A 15,460-nucleotide genomic window follows, 5' to 3' on the forward strand; every position below is an offset into this window, starting at 1 on the left:
CGTGCTCAGAGATTCAAACCTTGATTTAGGATTCAAAATTTTGGTTACACGTCCATAGATTAAATAGATAGGGGAACTTTCCTCAGAGATTCAAAACCTTGATTTAGGATTCAAAATTTTGGTTACAATAGATAGGGGAACCTTCCTAGATTAGGGGTAAAAGAGAGAGAGAGAGAGAGAACAAGAACAAATTTTAGAAATTAGATCTTAGAAGTATTGAAAGTTGTAAACACGCCACAAAATCTAAAAGAGATTTGATCTCACCTACACAAGCAAAAGCACTGGAGGTGGATTTGTTAAACTCCAATCGAGAGAGGAGAGATCAAGTTTGTAAAACTCTAATTGAAAGATGAACGAGTTGAAAAACGCTCGTCTTCAAGAGAGAATATAAGTGTTTGAATCTTTGAGAGATGCACATACATTACTATAGACAATATGAAGGGTTTGAGTTTTAGAGGTAAATAGAGAATATGAAGGGTTCAAGTTTCAGAGATGTTGTAAATGTGATTCGGCAAACCCAGAAAAAAAAAAGAGTCATGCTACACTTCTTGCGTTGGACACTGGTTCCAATTAAGTTGACCTGGTAGTGCACATATAACAATAGATTTATTTTCTTGAGGTACAAGTTAGAAAATCAACGATTTTCTATGCACTGCTAGGTAAATAGTGGAGCAACTAGTTGCACACTACCCCTTACCAATTGCACTCCATGTACTTAAAATTCCCCCTTTGCACTTCATTTGGTTGATTACACTCTAAAAATAATAGAAAAATATTACGCTCCTTTTATTCTCCTCCAACCATGCCCACATAATTATTGATGGTTCAATCATTTTTGTATAGTTTAATTTATTTGCAAACATCACAAATCCCTTGTAATCATCATATATTCGGATTGATTACTATTTTAAAGCTATTTTGAGGCTTAAGAAACTCATTGGAATCCATGTCGACACTTTGGGTTGATTAGTGATCATAGAATTCCAAGAGGTAAGATTCAAGTAGTCTTTTATTAATTTCTAAATAAAACCTAAATAAGGATTGGAAAATCAATAACTTCAATTGATGTCAAATAAAATATGAGCAAAATAAATCACAAGAAAAACAGAGCATGAACATAGAATAAGCCATGGGAAGATGAATAAGCCCCTAAATCATAATATTATCATAAATGAAGTGCAACTAGTAGTTGAAATCTAGGTTTTTTAAAAAGTATTTTTTAAATTTTAGAGTGCAACCAACAACTGGTGGTCTGCAACTAGTCGATCCCAAAATTAAATAATCAATATAACATTTGTATCCAGGTCAGATTTATGGAAGGGATTTGTATCTGAGATGAATCCAAGTCGGGACAAAACATCTTAAATCATGTTTGACCAATATTTTTTTTATTTGGATCTACTCCAACTATGATTTTAAATCTCATCCGAGACTATTTGTCTCGATATCGTCCACCAATGAGACGGATGGACAAGTCATCTCAAACCATGGATGAGAAGAGACGACTCAATCTCGTTCATGGACGAGACTAGACGTCAAAATGAGTTTTAAAATCATGACTCCAACGACCCAGACCTGCTAAAATTGATTTTCAGACCCACTAAGATATCAGATAAAATTCGACCCATTTAAGCCCTAACGGTTCCTACAGCTCCCAACACACTTATATTGGAGTTTCAAGACAAGGATAATTAGGTCATTTTATATTAATCCTCCAAAAAGTATATTGAGGTCTAGGGTTATTTCAACAGTCTGCAAACACAAAGAGGGCATTTCAAATATTCACCAAAAATATATGGAGGGCTATATATCTAAATCACCCAATATTTAAAATTTTCAATTGAAAAAAACCCACGAAATTTGGTTCCCGCGCAAACGCTTAGTTCAAATTTCCATTCCCGCCTCTTTCTCTCCCTCTCTGTGTGTGTGATTCTGAAAATATTCTCTGGAGGTAAAACTCTACTCTCTGTTAGATTTCTAAATTCTAATACAGTTAAAAACTCTGAAGGCAGAAGTAGTCTCTCATTCTCATTCTCTCTCTCTCTCATCGCCGCCGGCATGCCTACGACGAAAAAACGTCATGTCCGGCCGTCAAAGGAGACTGTGGATCCTTCTTCTCCGGTGAAGAAAACCAGAATCACCGAGAACGGTTCGGTAGAAAGTCCGATCGTTTCTGACTCATCAAACAAAGATAAATCGATAAAAAATCCGAAGACAAAGAAGGATGAATTGAGTTCTTCATCGAAAGCGAAGAAATCAAAGAAATTGGTAGCTCACTCAGATTGTAGGTTAGCTGGAGAACCGGTTTTAGCTACTGAAGCTCGACAACGGTGGCCAGAGAGATACGAGAGTAAGAAGGTTTGAATCTCAAACCCTAATTGTATCTCTAGCTAAGCTATTTGAGCTTCTTTGTGGGAAGAGAGAGGGGGGGGGGGTTCTGTTCTCGATCTAATGAGATTCTGTTTTATTTGCATGAAATCTGTTTTTCTTTTCAGAAGAATCGGAAGGCTGATGATGAAGAGGTTTTACGCGCACGGTGTCATTATATGCAAGCAGAGGTGGATGGTTGCATTTTCAATCTCTATGATGATGCTTATGTTAAGGTGATTTTATATCTCTTCTCAGAATTTTGATCTCGGTTTTTTTGAGAAAAAAATTTTAAAAACTTTTTTGCTTTACTTTTTTCCCCCAAAATGCATTTTTTGGGGGGTGAGTTACCAAAATGGTAAAAACAGTAATTGTTATATTTTGCTAACGAAAATACCCTTTTTGTTAGAAGGATCCTTTTGGCTCTGTATAAAAAACATTTTGATCTTATGTCAAAATGATCTTTTTGACACTATATAAAATACATTTTGATCGCATGTCAGAAGGATCCTTTCGACGAAAAAGGTATTTTCAGTAGCAAACATATATAAATTACTATTTTTGGACATAAGATGTATAGTTTATTGTTTTAGTAAATAATTGATATGTCGTGCTTATTTTGGTAAATTTGCCTTTTTTAAAACTATTTTACTAAAATCTTGGTAGTCAAGGCAAGCGCCTTGGTGCGCCTCAAGGCAGGGTGCATTTAAGGTGCCTTAATACATGTGAGGTGAGGCAATGTAAGTGAGGTGCATGCTTTGACTGTGCCTCAGTCAAGGCACACTAAGCGTGCACACCTAATTAAAAACTGAAAAAAATGCATTTTTAAAAATAAAACACCAACCATTGAATGTTTTGAGAATGTATTGATTGATTCAATATTGATTTTTTTTCCTTGATAGAAACATTCCCCCGATACGACGTTTTAAACCTTGACCCTATTTGTTGTGTCATAGCAGCAACAATACATGTTGCTGGCCAACTTCTACTATTTTTTCTTTCCTTGGTCTTCTTCTTCTTCTCTAATTTTTCAATTATTGTTGAGCGTTCTTCTTGAAGTTTTGAATACCTTAACTTGTTTATAAAACTCATATTTATACATATTATAATGGGGGCGGTTCATGGGACGTCTTAGAAAACTATGCATGCCAGCCGCTGGATCTGGCACCATTTAATGGCTAGATCTTGTTTTAGGGAGAGAAAATGCGGGCCAGCTAGATCCCATTGTTGACTTTCAAAATTTTGAGGTATTTTCAAATACCTCCCTCCATTTCTTTTTATTAAAATTAAAACCCTCTCTCTTCTCTCTCAAAATCATTCACAGACTCTTTGTCTTCTCTCTCAAGTCTCAAGAGTCTCTTCTCTCAATAGAAGTCACAGATTCAAAAACCCTTCTAGCTCAAGAGCTCCCAAATATTTGGGATATGGCTTTGTAGTACCAGCTAGCAGTATTTATATTGACACAAGAGCATTATTAAAAGATAGAAATTGAACTATTTTGTTGAATGATATTTTAGCATCATAAAAGAACAAGCATTTGTGTTAATTAAGAAGCAAATTGCTTACATATCCATGAAAAATAACTAGTACTTATATACCCAAAAGTATCTGAATAAGTACAAAAAAATGGTTTTGAATGATAGTTTTTCCTTCTCTTCCATTTTGCAAATTCACAATTATATAAAAAAAAGGAAACAAGGACGAATATATCTACAAAGGGAATCACAAAAATGGCATGAGCCTCCTGTACTTGAAGAACCACAAAAAACAAATAAAATATAATGGTGCCACATATTCCTGTGATCATAAGAACCCACTTGAATGCACTTGGCTCATTAAATATTGTTATTGGATAGTTCATCCCAAAGACCCCTGCCACCACCCCAAAGATTGCAACGACAAAGGTTGCAGTTGTAAGGAGCAGTTCAAATTGGATCAATTGGTTTTGAACATTATCCGGTGGATCATAAAAATAAAAATAAAAAACATTATCATGAGACCAGAGGAAGCAAACCCTTTCCTAAGTCCATTTTTAATCCTTTGCACACATTTTGTTGACGTAAATACAAAGGGTTTTTGAATCTGTGATTTCTATTGAGAGAAGAGACTCTTGAGACTTGAGAGAGAAGACAAAGAGTTTGTGAATGATTAATTTTAATAAAATAAATGGGGGGAGGTATTTGAAAATACCTCAAAATTTTTAAAGCCAATGATGGGATCCAGCTGGCCTGCATTTTCTCTCCCTAAAACAAGATCTAGCCTTTAATGATGCTAGATCCAGCGGTTGGCATGCATAGTTTTCTAAGACGTCCCATGAACCGCCCCCTATTATAATTATGATATATCTAGAATCCATATTTCATTCTTTAATTTAATAATTTTATTGTGCTCTGTTTTACTTAGGTGTGCTTCTCGCTTTGCTCTCAGGCACCAAGAGGCCTTTGCACCTTTCACCCTAAATTTAATTGATTGCAATTAAAAAAAGAAAACATTTTAATTTCAAAAAGGGTAATTTATTGTGTTTAAAATTCATGCGAACAATTTTTTGTGTGTGTGTGTGTGTGTGTGTGTAAATTTTCAATTTTACTTCATTGTTTTGGTAATTTGCTCTTTTTGGATGTTTTGATTTAGAAAGTTGTTTTTAGGGAAAAGTTAAAAGCAGTGTTTTAGAGACGGTCTTTAACTTTCCACATGTTAAAAGCATTTTCTAGAGGCAAAAGAATGTTTGGTGGGCACTCGGTTTCCAATTTCCCACAAAAGCTAGAAGAAATCATGATTTGATCGGTAAAGGAAAAAGTTATGATTAAATTGTGACTTTTCAATATGTTGTCAAAGTTGGTGATTCCGAGGAGAAGATGGAAAGGGTGTTGGAGAGATTTACAGTGTAAATACGAGATTTAGAGAATGAATATGAGCCTTTTAGAAAGAAGTAAATGCTTGGAGAGTTGTTAACAATGTTTTCAAATACCATACGTGGTGAAGTGTGATTAGCATATGCTATGCACATGTGATCACACAATAGCATATGCGGTCGCATATCACACAATAATAATTAGTTGTTTATTTATTTTTGGTTACAATAAGTGTAGAATATTTTTTACGTATTCTTTGTATTTGTAATTTTATTATTATTAATTATATTTGTAGGATTAACAAGTTTGTAAGAATGCATAGACTCAAAAAATTTGGGAAAAAATAATGAAATATTGCTTTTGGGATGATGATTTATTGTTTTTTGAATACTACAAAATCCTTCGTATTGAATCTTGATTCTTGCAATTTGAGCTTGATGCAAATGATTTGAGTAAAAGATGTAGATAGATTGTTACAAGGGAACTAAAATGTTATGGGATTGAGAGAGGGTGATAATGAAGTATCTATATTTTAACAGATTTTGACTGTTGGGAAAAATATGCCATGGCATATTGCATAAACCATCACATATTGTAGTACTATGGGATCTTGTAAATAATGGCATAGTGACATAATCGCATACGCCATGATGGCATACATGATTGTGTTAGCTGAGGTGGCATATGTGATCACACATGGCACAAATGAAGAAAATTGGGGTGTATGCAATTATTACAGCTCAATTAAAAATGAAGTAAATAAATCAATGGTTGAGAATAAGTAAAAGTTTGGGTGTCAATAGACTCGCTCTTTCTTGTTAGATTTCTATCTTTTGGGTTTAGGATTTTATATGAGACTAATCATAATTGTAAATAACTACTAAAATTGTTTGAGCTAGTTGTTATAATATTTTGTAATGTTGAGATTGTAATTTCAACCAAACCTTTGTAATGTTTTAAGAGTGTGTTTTAATCTTTAATTTGGGTGTGATAAATAATTAAAGAAATTGGAGTGTAATAATTAAAAGATTGGGGGGGGGGGGGTTGCCGATTACAACTCTCTAACTAAATCCTCGCATAGAACATGTCTAAAATTTAGGACCCCTCCCCCCGTGTGTAAAAACTAAAATTGTGTGCCTCTAGCCTAGGGGTGGCAATGGGCCGTGTTCATGTTTGTGTTGTGTTGAGGTAAGGGTATTATGAAAATTTACCAAACCCAACCCATTTATAAATAGGTATACTTGACCCAACCCATATATAACCTATTTAATAAAATTCTAATCTTTATTGGAAAGCATAAGTTTCCATTTCCACCACCAAAAATAAAATATCATTACTAAAAAATAAGATCACACAATAGTAAATTAAGTTCAATGGTGAAAAATAACCTTCTTTTGAAAAAAAAAATTCAAAGTTTGTAGAATTTTGTCCTTTGCAACCATGTGGCATTAGTCATATTTTTTGGATGCCATAAGGTGATGTGGTTAGAAAATTTCCTCACAAACTTAGTAAGGAAAGTGTTCTTCAATATTATTATTATTATACCTTCCAAAAAAAAAAATTATTATTTTTATTATTACTATAATTATTTGCTAAGCAAAGTGTATTTCATTATCACATGAGACATAATAGCCATACTTGGTAAGATCTTAAATCTTACTAACCAATATTGGGAATCAAACACTACATATCTTTGGATTTTAATGAAAAAATGGAGTAAAAGTATATGAATATAAATAAATAACTTATTAAGAAAGTGTGTTTTATTTCCCAAACTAAAGCTTAACCATTTATTAATTAAAAAAATCTTAAAACACCATTTATTTTTTATAGAATTTGATAAAAAAAAAGTATTATGAAAAAGTTCTAGGGAATTTTAGAAAAGAAATAAGTAATTTAAAAAGTTCTTAAATAACTATTGATATATTTAAAATTACACGTTAATGACAGAATAACTGAACGTGTCTAAATGGGTTAGGGGTTGACACCCATAACCCAAACCCAACCCATTTAATAATCGTGTTAGACGGGTTGACACTATTATGACCCAATTCCAATTAGGCTTGACCCAAACCCACTAACTTGTGTCATGTTCACGGGTTGTGCTGAGATTGCCACCCGTACAGTCCAGCCCACTAAAAGGGGACAAGCAAGGAACCTGAAATTTTTATTTTATTTTTGATAACGAAGGGTATCCGGGCCAGCTTGCGCGCATCTTGACTAGTCCCTGCGCCCGCACCCAGGCTATGGCTGGTGCCTGCTTGGCCCAAGCCAGTGCGTGGCCACCACAGGAATATAGTTGGTGGGATTCGAACTTGAGACCAACTAGGGAGCAAACCTAATGATACCCAAGTCTACCACTCAACCATCCCTGCGATGGTTAGCAAGGAACCTGAAAATCACAGCAGAAACATAGAAGAACCTTAAAACCATGGCACTTGTAGCTTAATTCGTATAAGAATATACCACATCTATGCTTTCTTAATCCACTATTTTTTTCTCTATCCAGATTTTACTTATTGGTGCATTTCTGTTTGTTTTTGCTTTCAGGGTGAAGATGGAGGCCCTGATTACATTGGGAGGATTGTAGAGTTATTTGAAACCAGTGATAAAAAGCCATACTTTACAGCACAATGGTTTTTTAAAGCTGAAGACACTGTAAGAATAAATTTATTATCAGCATCATATCACTTTCTTTTTACCTGATAATCTTGTGTAAGTTCTAATTGTTTGTGATGTTTGGGTACTTAAGGTCATTAAAGACCATGCAAATCTTATCGACGAAAATCGTGTTTTCTATTCGGATTTAAGGGATGACAACCCATTGGACTGTATAATTTCTAAGATCAAAATTGTTCGAGTAGCACCAAATGTACCATTCCTTCACTCTTCTTGCTTATCACATTCCTTATATTTCACTTCATATCCATTCTTACTTATTTATTTTGAGAGTACATAATAAGTGAATTTGTACTCAGATAAATTTGGCAGCAAAGAAGGCAACAATTCCAACTTGTGACTTTTACTATGATATGTCATTCTCCTTGGCCTATTCAACATTTGCAAACCTTCCCATAGGTATTTTTTTGTTTTTCAAAGGGTTGACATTGTCTGTATTTTACCTATATTTTCTTCTTGAAATTTTTATTTTACATTTTTTTTTTGTTTGAAGTAGGAAGGTATGTAAATGTCATATTTTTATCTTCTTTACTAATGGATTTTATATCTATTAGAACATGCAAGAGAGTGTCCAGAATCATCTTCAACAATTTCAAGTGAGGCAAGTTGTGAAGTTGAATTGGTTCCCAAGGAATCTTCCCTAGCTGATAGGTCTAGTGATTCTGAGATAACATTATTGGATCTTTATTCTGGTTGTGGTGCTATGTCTACTGGTCTATGCCTTGGTGCAGCAATATCTGGTGTAAACCTTGTCACTGTAAGTCAATTGCTTTGCCATTATTCACATTTACACTTTTGTACATTGTAGATCCATTTATGGATTTTCTTTGCTTGCACAAATTGATTCTTTGTATTGATTGTATAGAGGTGGGCAGTTGATCTAAATAAATATGCTTGTGAAAGTCTCAAGTTAAACCATCCTGAAACTGAGGTATAGTTGCAAATTCCTTTATTTTCCATATATGCATGTACATGGACATTTCAAATAAGGATTCTAAGTTCCATATTTTTATCAGGTTAGAAATGAGACTGCCGAGGATTTTTTAACTTTGCTAAGGGAGTGGGAGAAGCTTTGCAAAGATTTCTCATTGTTAGGGACTCGAAATTCGCAAACACAAAGCTCAATGCCAGCTGGAGACGAAGATGATGAAGCTGACAGTGACAAGGTTCCCCCTGAAGAATTTGAAGTGGGAAAATTGGTTGGAGTTTGCTATGGGGATCCGAATGAAAATAAAAAACGTGGATTGCATTTTAAGGTATTAGTTTACCAAAACATAACCACCACAACAATGCCACAACAACATACTTGCACACATACACATTACATCTAGCTAATCTTTTCTTAATAATATTTTACTTTAGTAACCACTAGGAGCAATGAATGTGTGATGCAGGTGTTGCTTAAGTTATTGCATATTTTTTTAGGTAAAAGTAATATAAATTTCATAGAAAAAAATTTAAATTGGTGAATGGAGTAAATTTATTGCTTTCATATGCATCATTGTCTTGTAAAAAATTAATTTTTATATTCATTAATGTGTACACATTTGGAACCATCTCCTTTATACCTTGCTTTGAAAAATCTTCCTCATTTGGTAAAGTTAAATGGCCAGTTGAGGCAATCATTAACAAACATTGTCCCGAATTTTTGTTAATCTAGTTGTTAAATTGGCTCTGCATTTTGATTTTTGAAGTAGTCAATTCTTGTTGGGATAATCAAACTCGTCATCTTTTGTTCCTTTTATTTATTAATTTTTTATGTTGCTATATTTGATTTTGGTTTAGGTGCGCTGGAAGGGCTATGGTCCTAGTGATGACACTTGGGAGCCTATTGAAGGCCTCAGGTACGCTCTTTAGGAACCCCTATTCCTCTTGTTTAATGTGCTTGACTTACTCCTATTTTTAATTTACCAGTAAATGCCAAGAAAGAATACAAGACTTTGTTACCAAGGGATACCAATTGAACATCTTACCTCTACCTGTAAGTTTTCGTGTCTATTGACATACATACATATATATACTAAGTAGTCTATCTTCTAGGCTATGGTATTTGTTAATATATCTTTGTAATATTGCATATCAATTCTTATTTATCTTATCTTTTTTTGATATGTAGGGTGATGTAGATGTTGTGTGTGGTGGTCCTCCTTGTCAAGGAGTTAGTGGCTTCAATCGTTTTAGGAATAAAGATGCACCTTTGGAGGATCCAAAGAATCACCAACTTCTCGTTTTTATGGATATTGTCGACTACTTGAAGCCAAAATATGTTTTGATGGAGAATGTTGTTGATATTTTGAAGTTTGCTGGCGGTTTTCTTGGTCGATATGCTTTGAGCCGTCTCGTTTCTATGAACTATCAAGCAAGATTGGGCATGATGGCAGCTGGGTGCTATGGTCTTCCTCAATTTCGTATGCGTGTCTTCCTGTGGGGTGCTTTTCCTACTGAGGTAAATCCACATAAAGCTTTAGTGAATCATGTGTACTCTTTCTACATGGATTATTTTCATTTTGCAGAAATTGCCTCAATATCCTCTACCAACTCATGAAGTGGTTGTTCGTGGAGTTATCCCAACTGAATTTGAGGTATGAGTGTTGTTTTGTTTTTGCACTTTGATTCATTATCCATAAATTGCTTTAAAATTAAGAACTTTTCCTCATAAAACAGAAAAATACTGTTGCTTATGATGAAGATCATCATTGTAAACTAGAAAAGGCTCTACTCCTTGGAGATGCGATTTCAGACCTTCCTCCGGTATGTAAATTGATCTTTGTATGACAATGCACAATGGTTTGATAAAAATTAGCAACCACATTAAAGAACATATTCTCCATTTTGTTACGTTCAGGTCGAGACTTATGAAGTTCGAGATGAAATGCCATATGGAAGAGCTCCTCAGACAGAATTCCAAAAGCATATAAGATTGAGAAAGCATGGTGAGCTCATTTTTCTTCCTGAGATCAAAATGGTTAAGAGTGCAAGGGGCGCTTTAAGGTCTTAGGCCTTAGGTTCTCCATTAATTTATCCGAATTTAGTTTATTCATTGTTATCTTGTTATCAAGTAGTATTTAGAATCAGTATGTGCACAAAAATCATTATCTTCCATTCTTTATCCGGCTAAAAACAAAATTGCATACTTGTCTCTATCCATGGCTTTAAAATCATCTGCGAGTCATCTTAGTATTTTTCATGAACAAGATGGGCTGCCACAACCGAGATACACACATTTCTTGTGCTTTCTGGGTCATAGATCTGAAAGGCCCAAAATCATCCAAGATATTGAAATAACTTGTTCAAGTCATCTTAGTTTTGTTCGTGAGGGAGACAAGACATGAAAACTATATTCATGTTTCCATCATTGTAGGATCTTATATTCATACCACTTGAATCAATGTTTTCAGAAGCACGAGAATTATGCCTTGAGGCATGCCTTGGGATGAGGCTCATTAAAAAAGGTAATTATAAAAGCACCCCATGAGTTAATAAGGGCAACCCAGACCATAGCCAAACTGTTTTGTCTTATATTGCTTAAAAGTTTCGGAATGAGCTGATTTTTGGTGAGGATGATCTGTATGATGAGGAGATCATCCTCACAAAAAATCAGCCCATTCTGAAACTTCTAACCCCGTCAAACTGGTTTACAAAAAAAAAATGGACGATTTACGGTACTAGAACTTGTTTTGATGGGGTTAGAAGTTTTGGAATGGGCTGATTTTTGGTGAGGATGATCTTCTCATCATGGAGATCATCCTCACCAAAAATCAGCTAATTCTGAAACTTTTAATCCATATAGGACAAAACAATTCGGCTTTGGTGTGGATTGCCCTTCTTAATTCATGGGATGCTTTTATAATTACCCCATTAAAAATCCATTGAGGCTCAAGGCTTACGCCTTACATTAATTTTTTTCAATTTTTTTACCCCTTTTAAAATAATATGTTTCTCATCTCTTATTATTTTTCTATTCTTTCTTCTTTACTTCTTTGTTTTACTAATTAAGGAAGATTTTATAAATTTCTGCTTTACTTCCATTCTTTGTTGCTTTTAACATGCAACAATTGGAATACATAGAATTAAATTTGAATGTAGAATAACTATATATACAAAAGAATCACCGGGTTGATTTTATTTAAAAATAATATGGTAGTATTTTGTATCATATAGGGGAAGTTATTGAAAAAAAAAAATTAGTTATATTTTTGAAACAAACAGAAAAAATAGTTGTTTACATTAGAAACTTTCAATTATTCAAAGATGATTTTTTTTAAAAAAAATATAAAGAATGAAAACTAAGTAACCGATTGCAAATTTGAAGTTAGGGAATATACAGTATGCTAACTTTTCAATTCATTAAAAAAATATCTATTTTATGTTGTAGCTATACCTTAGAATTAGATTATTTAAAAATATCATGCGTGCCAGGCTTACGCTTTATACGTCGAGGCATTGGCCAGCCAAGCACCTTGCTTCATGCCTCAACGTATGAAAACATTGACTTGAATCAAATATCAATATACATGCAGATCATGGAAAGTCCTTTTAGTTAATTGATTTGGGTGTTAAGTTCTCTCTTCTGATTATAGGCTTTTGTTCATTGTTTAGAATTGGTGGGTTCCATTGTAACTGAGCCCATGGCATCTCAGAAGCCCATGCTGTATGATCATCGCCCTTTACAATTGAATGAGGATGATTATCAACGAGTGTGTCAAATTCCTAAGAAAAAGGTTCCATTTATTGTTCATTTTCATCAAAACGTCACACAAGTAGCTCTCACTTATTTGTTGTAAGCTTTAGGACTCCTTTTTATTGGCTTCTTGATTTGCTTGATCTAGGGTGCAAACTTTAGAGATCTACCTGGTGTCTTGGTTGGTCAAGATAACAAGGTTGAATGGGATGAATCAGTCGAAAGAGTGCTTCTACCTTCTGGAAAGCCTTTGGTAACAGTTGTTTTCAATGATTTTGTTGTTTTGTATTCGTCTCTCTTTTTTTCCCCCCTAAATAGGAGATGTCCTATTTGTTGTGTAGGTACCGGATTATGCAATGAGTTTTGTGAGAGGAACTTCAACAAAGTAAGAATTGTTTCTTTCAGCAAGCACAACTTCGTTAATCATTTTCATTTACTTTACTAAGTCTTTCTCTCTGACTTAAATGCTTTAGGCCATTCGGTCGCATGTGGTGGGATGAAATTGTCCCGACTGTTGTGACCAGGGCGGAGCCCCACAATCAGGTTTTTCTTCTCATATTAGTTTAAATAAATTTTAGCATATATTCATCTTAGTCTATGTATAATGTTAGATTTTAATTTTACATTTCTTGGCAGTCAATCATACATCCAGAACAAGATAGAGTTCTTTCCATCCGTGAAAATGCAAGGATACAAGGATTTCCTGACTACTACAAGCTTTGTGGACCTATTAAAGAGAGGTAATCTTCAGTATTTGAACTCATGGTTTATGATATTTGCACGAAATATAACAGGAGTATGGAAAAGGAAGAATATTTATTATCTTCCAATCTTAATAAAAAAATCTTACACTTGTTATTGTCGTTGAAGTGTGGAACTTTACCAACTACTCTAAAAGATCGATCTGTTGGAGAGGGTGAGCTATGAATATAAGAGGGTCATGGGGCTTAACTGGGGTACGACAAACATGAGAGTGAAGGGTAATATACATTCAACACTCCCCCTCACCCATAAGGGTGGAAAGAATCGAACCTGTGACCTATACGTACCCAGTGCTCTGATACCATGTTAATCACCAATCTGTTGGAGAGTGGGAGGACAATGAATATAAGAGGGTCATGGGGCTTAACTGGGATGACACACCCAAGAGTGGAGGAAAATATACACTCAACCCTATCTACTTAAACTTAAAAAAATAAATCTGAGAGAGGTTGTGTAATCGAGCATGTTTAGTTTATTATATAGCAGTAGTGCAGGTGGCATGTGAGTTTGCACATGCATTACAAAAAAATTAGCATTTATATATAAGGTTAAAATTATCTTTATAATACATTTAAGAGATTATTTTAGAAATTTGTAATGGATACTTTAGCTTTATAATGTGTTGCCACATAATTTAATGCAAGGGAATTTTTGTGATTTTGAAAATTAACTAATGTGGATTTGCATCCAACAATACACACCATTGTTGAATCTTCTGCATGCTTGTATTTTTAACTTGTTGTATCATATTGGTCTTCACCGCCCATGATCTCACCGCCTTTGGGGCTTACTATATATTTTCCCAGACATGTTTGCTTTTGTAGTTCTTAGTCTTTCTGCTCATCCATCCCAATATCCATATCTTTGCTAGGGTCAAAATTTTTCTCAAGTAATAAAAAATTGTAAAGGCATCATGGTTTTCAAACTCGTTCTCATCTGTGAACAAGACCGAGTCGTCTCGGACGAGTTTTCTGATACGTTTGAGATGTCTCATTCAACAATGAGAAAAATGAACGTGGGTTTTAAATCTCATCCAATACATTGACTTGTCCATCTGTCTCGTTGTTGGGCGATACCGAGATGATTTGAAACCATGTAAGGCGTTGCCAGTGATATTTCTGTCTTACAAAATTTTCCTTTTGAATTGTTTGGATCACTAAAGTAATAAAAAATTGTTGATAGTTGCAAAAATTGAGGAATCCCTCTCAATTTTTGCTTCACATAACTAAACTGAATTTATAGTAATGCCCCTGCCTCTCATATCTTCACATTTACTTACAGAAGCATACATGCACACTTCCTTCAATTACTTTGTTGATATAGTTGAATTAGAAAATTGTACGCTTGTGTTATTAATTCTAACTCCACAATCCACAATGATTATCAATTTCTACATTTTCATTTTCGAGAGTTATAAACGTTTAACAACACCCGGTTTTATAAATAGAGATCTCTAGGACTAAAACCTAGGAAAGAATATAATGATTATTCTTGTTCTGATCTGTGAACGTAGGCACACTGCCCAACCATGTTTTTTCATGTGCGATTTCTATTTTTTTGTTCTCTTTCCTACTTCGCTGTTTCACAATCTAAACCTCCCACCCATCAAAGAAGAAAAGAAAAGAAAGATGGTATCTCAACTCAGGTTCCACATGTTAAGTAACATTATTTAAGCTCTTTAACCAATTGATGTTGAAGATTGTTTGGTTCCTTTTTCAGGTACATTCAAGTTGGGAATGCAGTTGCAGTCCCCGTCGCTCGAGCTTTGGGATATGCATTGGGTTTGGCATTCCAGGGAACTTGTGGTGACCAGCCACTACTTATACTTCCTCCAAAGTTCCCCAACTGTCTTGAACGCTCTCCGTCAACTACAATAGACACTTAGGATGCCAATTGTTGAGGAAGATTGGTTACCATTCCTCTCTACCCTTGGCGGTACATTTCCCACCCCCTTTTTTTTATTCAACATTTTTAAATTTCTCATTGGATTTCTGATTTATACATTATTTCCTTCAACCATTTAAGTTGAGTTGGGGAACAAGTATCCCAATGACGTTGTCTGTATCTCACATTTTTCTTATCATGTTAAATGATAATTGGCAAATTGGGATGACTAATA

General features: G+C 34.4%; 1 protein-coding gene across 1 annotated transcript; it reads left to right on the plus strand.

The window, feature by feature from the left end:
• Positions 1-675: 675 nt before the first annotated feature.
• On the plus strand, positions 676-15,460 carry LOC147386728 (DNA (cytosine-5)-methyltransferase CMT3-like). Its single transcript, XM_086423480.1, has 20 exons — positions 676-2,358; positions 2,496-2,603; positions 7,770-7,877; positions 7,972-8,091; positions 8,198-8,297; positions 8,453-8,655; positions 8,764-8,829; positions 8,915-9,154; positions 9,684-9,742; positions 9,813-9,879; positions 10,015-10,344; positions 10,412-10,480; positions 10,563-10,649; positions 10,744-10,831; positions 12,498-12,619; positions 12,728-12,832; positions 12,921-12,964; positions 13,053-13,122; positions 13,216-13,319; positions 15,061-15,460. Exons 1-20 carry the CDS (start codon positions 2,059-2,061, stop codon positions 15,224-15,226), a joined length of 2,556 nt encoding a protein of 851 aa, XP_086279606.1. The 5' UTR covers positions 676-2,058; the 3' UTR covers positions 15,227-15,460.

The sequence above is a fragment of the Akebia trifoliata genome, chromosome 14, assembly GCF_017979445.1.
Source record: "Akebia trifoliata isolate Shusen 1 chromosome 14, ASM1797944v1, whole genome shotgun sequence".
NCBI classification, from domain to species: domain Eukaryota; kingdom Viridiplantae; phylum Streptophyta; class Magnoliopsida; order Ranunculales; family Lardizabalaceae; genus Akebia; species Akebia trifoliata.